This window comes from Sinocyclocheilus anshuiensis, unplaced genomic scaffold, assembly GCF_001515605.1.
Source record: "Sinocyclocheilus anshuiensis isolate Anshui unplaced genomic scaffold, SAMN03320099.WGS_v1.1 scaffold297, whole genome shotgun sequence".
In the NCBI taxonomy this organism is placed as follows: domain Eukaryota; kingdom Metazoa; phylum Chordata; class Actinopteri; order Cypriniformes; family Cyprinidae; genus Sinocyclocheilus; species Sinocyclocheilus anshuiensis.
The window spans coordinates 800,667-807,214 of record NW_015536479.1 but is presented as its reverse complement, the minus strand read 5'-3'; the positions used below and the strand labels follow the sequence as shown (position 1 = coordinate 807,214).

At 36.7% G+C, this 6,548-nt stretch overlaps 1 protein-coding gene across 1 annotated transcript in view; it reads right to left on the bottom strand.

Annotated features, from left to right (window-relative positions):
- LOC107671129 (glutamine and serine-rich protein 1-like) overlaps positions 1–6,548 on the bottom strand; it is a 16,333-nt gene continuing 9,785 nt past the window's right edge. The window contains exons 6-13 of the mRNA XM_016464019.1: positions 6,402–6,518; positions 6,163–6,296; positions 4,956–5,176; positions 3,867–4,004; positions 3,681–3,778; positions 2,331–2,477; positions 2,071–2,166; positions 1–1,013 (exon numbers count right to left, since the gene is read on the bottom strand). Coding sequence (XP_016319505.1) covers positions 873–1,013; positions 2,071–2,166; positions 2,331–2,477; positions 3,681–3,778; positions 3,867–4,004; positions 4,956–5,176; positions 6,163–6,296; positions 6,402–6,518 — 1,092 coding nt within the window. The 3' untranslated portion in view covers positions 1–872. The remainder of the gene's footprint in view (positions 1,014–2,070; positions 2,167–2,330; positions 2,478–3,680; positions 3,779–3,866; positions 4,005–4,955; positions 5,177–6,162; positions 6,297–6,401; positions 6,519–6,548) is intronic.

Below are 6,548 nucleotides of genomic sequence, written 5' to 3'. Positions count from 1 at the left end.
CATGTCGGCAAAAACATTGTAGCTTGTAACACAGCTACACCTTAAAAAGCGAAAAACTAATCCAATGCTGTCGGCACAGTATTCGTTCCAAACTTGCAAAGTCACCAAATAAGTAACTTCCTATATACTGTATACAATGACATATAAATGTATGACACATGACCACAATATTTCCTTCTGTGAAAAATACATCTATCTGTGAGATAAAACAACAAATGTTTTGAGGAAAAAAAGACGAGAGTATAAAGAGATTTTTACCTCAGAAAAAATATTTGAAGTAAATGCTTTTTATTACAACAAAATATCACAAAAGCGGTATTAGAATTGCACCAACTCTGTTTTAACAAACATAGTTTCAAAAGCACATGGGCTAAGTGTTCTATATTACGACATGAGATTCCAAGCTCTCTATACAAAATGTACATTTATCATATATAAATTTGGCGTTCAGATGTAGAAATGGATGTTTTACATATATATCTATGTATAATTTTATTTTTAGAATCACCAAGCCCTCCAAACCATAATCACAGACTGATATTATTCTTTTAAACCAAAGGTTTCGGTTCTCAGCAAGACACGTGTATCGCATAACAGATCAATTCTGGTGCTTATTGATAAGAGGAAAGGACACGGACCTTGATTCGGTGCAGACAACACTTAACTACAGCTAAAGCGGGTTTACATGTAAAACCACAGTCCATTGTCTCTGTGGATGACAGAAAAAGGCAGCCGTTTGGTCTATTTATTTCCATTTGTTAAAAACCTCAGTCTCTTCGTACTGATGTCTGTCCTCAACAGTACAGGTTCATCAGGTTTATGAATGCTCATTCCCATATATGCTTGTCTATCAGCAGAATCTAGGCTTCTGTTCAAAGGCAGGCCTGCTGCACCTGTGTCAGAAGCTCCCCGAAGCGATCGAACAGGCCCTCTACCCATGTCCTGTTGCCCATGCAAGTCTGAACCGTCTCCTCCTGCCCCAGATCTTCACCTCGCGACTTCAACAACCGAATCTGATGAGAGAGAAACACACTGACCAAACCGAGTACAACAGTATTGTAAACACAAACTACATTTTCTAAAGAGAGACATGCCACTGTCTAGGGTGTTCTACGTTTGTTATTCGGTAGTAGCAACCAGATTCAAACCCGAATCTCCCATATGAGCACCATAGCTCAACGAGTTGATGAAAGGCTAATCATTTATTAAATCAAATGTAAAATTACAAATAAATAAATTGGGCAGCACAATTAATCAAAATGATAGTTTAGTGCGATTATCAAATCAAAAGCTAATAAAACAAGAATAGTCTGTATATAGACTATGTATATATATATATATATATATATATAGTCTGTAGTTTAACATGTAATTTGGGAACACAGTGTTGGGCTTGGTTCACTTTATTTACACATTTAAATCATTTCCAACATTTCTGTGGACAGAAGAATTTCACCAACATTCTGCAAAACTAAAAGTTTGAGAATTTAAAAATGATAAAAGCTCAAGGGTTCAACGTTATAATTGTATTCTTTTTTAAATGTGTAATTAAAAACAGTACTACATTTGTCTTTATTTTTTATAATTACAGTTAAAACTAATAATAAAACTAATGAAGACCCTGAAAGAGGTCTTTTCTTGTTTTCAGCAGAAGCCATATGAGATGAAATGTATACATGACAAGCTAATCGCAATATAATATGAAATAATTAAGAAATAATAAATAAAATAAATTTTTAATCTGTTTACCTGTTTATCATTGGACCATTAAACATTAGAGAACCGTGAATATGCAAATGTGAATTTATTGAAATATTAACTTGAGATCTCAGGGGGTGCTTCAAGTAAATATTTCATGTCTAAGGGGTTCCAGCTGACAAAACGTTTGGTAAACTCTGCGCTAGGCAAACAGCGTGAGGTGGAGTATTTTACCACTGAGGATAAAACAAGACACGTCAGAGCTGATACTGAAACAAGATGCTTTCAAAGATTCCTAGAGCTTGTCAGCAAGGACTAGTAGATTGGTTATCCATCCAAAAACTCACACAAACAAACACATTAATGCCTCACCTCCTCCATACACATCAGGTATGTGTGGTACTTATAGTGTTGTAGAGAGTGATACAGGGAAAACCACTTTGTTTTCTGCTGATCCACTTTGTATTCCTGATAGAGTGGGAAAAAAAAAGAAAAATAAAGACTTTAACTGTATATCTACAGTGACCTAAAAGCCAGTATGGTATACCTCCTAGTGGTCAAAAGATTTAACTAGCTGATGTCAGGATATCTGGTATTAGCAACACTTGTACTGCAAGACCTGCAGTACTCACCAGGGGAAGTTTGCTAGACGATTTCGAGGGCTTCATGGTTTTCCTGTTGTAAGCCCTCCCACTTAACCTCACTTTAAAAACGGGAGTCTCGCAGTCTGTTTTCAGCTCGGTCTCCACGGTCAGCTCAGGAAAGCTGTCTAATGCATTCTGACGGACAAAACAGCATGCATTAAAAACATCCTGAAATCAACAGTGACTATGTTTACATGCACAGATCTTCATCAGTCCTGTTTTCATTAGTCTTAATCAAGTTTGAATGTACAGTACAAATTTCTCTCTGTTTCAAAAACTCAGTAAGCCTACAAAAATATCTATATATATTTGTGCATCAAATGTATTTTTAACAAAATGTGTGTGCATGTGAAGAGCAGGGCTTTCGTTCACTGGTTGTGTCAGAGAAAATGATCAAGTCAACGAACTAACTAACAGAATTGAGTGTGTATTTGACGTTTTAGCCTTTCTTGTAAGGATGTTTAAAAGTACATATTTTCAAAACCAACAGCTTGGTGGTCTTAATTACTAGTCAGCTAGTTGGTTTTAAAGGAATAGTTTACCTAAAGATGACAATCTGCTGAAAATGTACTCTCTCTCAGGCCATCCAAGATGCAGGTGAGTTTGTTTCTTCATCAGATTTGGAGACATTTAGCATTACATAATTTACTCAATGGATGCTCTGCAGTGAATGGGTGCCGTCAGAATGAGAGTACAAACAGCTGATCAAAACATCACAATAATCCACACGTCTCCAGTCCATCAATTAACGTCTTGTGAAGTGAAAAGCTGCATGTTTGTAAGAGACAAATCCATCATTAAGGCATTTTAACTTTGAACTGTTGCTTCTGGAGAAAATGTACAAACTGGAGAACATAGTATTATGGATTGAGGACTCATATTTTAGGCGAAAGCAACGGTTTTAAGTTAAAATGTCTTGATGGATTTGTTACTTACAAACACAGTTTTTTGCTTCACAAGATGTTAACTGGTGGACTGGAGTGGTGTGGATTACTTATGGATTATTGTGATGTTTTAATCAGCTGTTTGGACTCTCATTCTGACGGCACCCATTCACTGCAGAGCATCCATTGGTGAACAAGTGATGCAATGATACATTTCTGAAAATCTGTTCCGATGAAGAAACAAACTCATGTACATCTTGAATGGACTGAGGTTAAGTAAAATTTTTCCTTTAATTCAACCCCAACAATCAACTGAGAAACCAAAAAAAAAAAAATAATGTTTTTTATTCTGACTGAGCTATTAGTCAGAGTGTTAAATGTGATTATTATTGTCAACAGAAGCAGGACTGTGATATACTGATGGCGAAATGGAAAATGGTGACTCATGACTCACTTTGAAGATCTGACCCATGCGCAGTTTGGGCAGCAGCCTCCGCCTGTTGTCTGTGATCATTCCATCCACCCTCTTCATGTGAGGCAGCAGCAGCTCGTCTGAATGCAGGAGCAGATCAGCCACAAAAGTCAGCTTCACCATGTGCCACTTATTAACACTCCTGTTACAAATCAGACGACTTCTCACCATTCTCTCGCTCTAGTGCGTTCATGACGTCCGCGTCCAGGGCTATGCTGATCAGCATCTCAACGAAGCTCTTAAAGGTCTCCTTCATCGTTCTGGTGTTCAGGAAACGCGAGGCGAATGGAACCGGAGGTGTAAACTCTTAGATAAGGATATATGGGATTGGACAAAGGATGAGTGTAGAACAATAGCAACACACAGACTGATTCTTACTGAACTCTCATGAGAAATGATGGTGCAACAGCAACCAGACAAGTGTTATTTAGTATCATTTATATACTATTGTCGATTTTATTAATGAGGTTTTTCTACTTTCAGTTTTAATTTTAATTTTTAGTTAATTATTTAGTAATTTTGTTATGTGCTTTTGTCTTTATTAGTTTTTGTAAATTATTATTTAGGTTTAATTTATTTATATTTCATTTATTTTATTTCCAATTAGTAATATTTCATTACATTTTTCATCATATATATATATATATATGTATATATGTGTGTGTGTATAAAACTTCTAAACTTTTATTTTAATGAATAAAAATGTTTTAATAGTTTTAGCTAACGATAACTCTGAACCAGCCAGACATTCCAAAATATGGAATAAGAAAATATTAGCCACTACAACCTGAAATATTCAAAATAATTCTAATTTGAAGTTGCACAAAGTAGCATTTTCCAATTAAAAAAAAAAAAATCTACCGATATTAGTGGTTTTCGTTTGATGCTAGAATTTAATGTATGGTTATTTTAGAATAGTAGAATTTTCTATGCATTTCATAAAATTCTGTCTGTAAAACTTGTTGGTACACAAAACTAGTGCTATAACATTAACTAGACATAATTTATATTTAATGATATTTATTGACATTTTAGATTACACGTTGCAGAACATGTCATTAAACATATTTTTGCTGTGTTCTTGTTGCATTTACGCAGCTTTATCCAGCAGATGTCCTTAGTCTGTGAAGTTTTGAGTGCTTCAGATCAGTCAATCCTTCAATGAACTAACTAGATCACTTTTCCCCATCGCTGATGTTCACAGATGCACATTTGAACACAACAAGGTCATACTTCCCCTGCTGTCACATGTCTCACCGTCATCCTCGCTCACAGCCTCCGGTGAGGAGTCGGAGGGAGATGTCGTGAACTCTTCTTTCCATTTCTTTCTCTTTTTAGGCGGTGGTTCAGCCTTGGCTTTCGGCTGCTTGGGTCTGGGTTTCGATAGAGCTCTCTGTTGTGTTGTTTTCTGCGTGGGAGAGTCCGACACAGACGCCGCAGTGAATCGTTGGGCCAGAAGAGCTTTGGCCTGAGAGCCTCTGGGAACAACAAATAAATAAATGAATGTTATTTATGGAGTATAATATGTAGATGATCAATAGCGTAGTCAACAAGGGAGCGGTTCTGATGGAAAGTGAAATACTGTGAATTTCGTGCTAGCTGGCTGGAACAGAGTAATGTGTGGGATCAGTTTGATGTTGAAGATTTCAAACACACTGGCAGGAGATTGATGTTCCATGGAAAAATATTTGGCTGGGTGGGATTGCACAATAGAGGCCTGTGGCTCGGCTTGACATTTTAGTAAAGAATGGCAAAAACTCATCTGTATGTGGTTCAGTTATACATTTATAACTGATAGGAGGCATACATACAGGACAGGTGACACCAAATCTCTAAATTCCCAAAGAAACGGAAGTATCGACCGATCTTTTCTCTCATATTGTGACATACATCAGAGTGTAACAGATTATCGAAATATTGAAACAGTAGGGTGGGGACTTGGTTCTATTTATCGGTTGTTGATTATTAGGTTTAATCGCAATATTGTCAAAATCTCATTATCATCACATTAAGAGGGTGCATGTAAACGCACTGAATGTGTTCTTACAGGGGAGGAGTTTAAGTGACTAATTGATTGGAAAAAAACCTGTATATATCACCAGAGAGAAGTCTGACGTTTTCACAGATCCGGTAATTAAATTTTTATTACACATTACAAGGACAAAAAATGTTAAAAATGAAAGTGCATGAATGAACTATTTAAAGTAAGATCTGTAATGCACATTTAGAAAACAGATGAGGTGGATTTTCATTTCAGTTTGACTTTAAGCCATCTTGGTAATGACATTTTACTGCAAGTACATGCAGCACTTACACGTATAGCCCACAAATGAGGAAAGACTGAAATCTGTTTGTCAACATTACTTTCTGGTCGCATAATTAAAATCCAACCCAAAAAAAACCCCAAGTATTTTCTTCATTAGCTGAACTGACACTAATAGAGTAAGACACATATGGCCTGTACCTCATTGAATGCATAGGCTTGCATCGTGGTTTCCTGCTGCAGACTCGAACATACTCCCGCTTGTTGAACGTGTCAAGAAATTTGACATGTACTCTCTTGTACATGGACTTAGCATCACCAAAGTACCCCAAATACTGTAAAAAAGAATAAGACACTGCCTGTTGTTCATGGCATTTTGAGATATCCATTGGAAACACACTATGATGCCACATTAACTAATGTTTTGTATTGGCACTTACACTGTTGGTGGCAAAGAACACTCGTTTCCCATCCCTGAGCTCCGGTACGAACTTCTGTAGCAGGGCTTTCTGAACCTTCCAGATGGCTGGTGGTTCGACCCCTGCCTTCAATGTGATCTACACCCAAAGACACAACACATCAAAAGT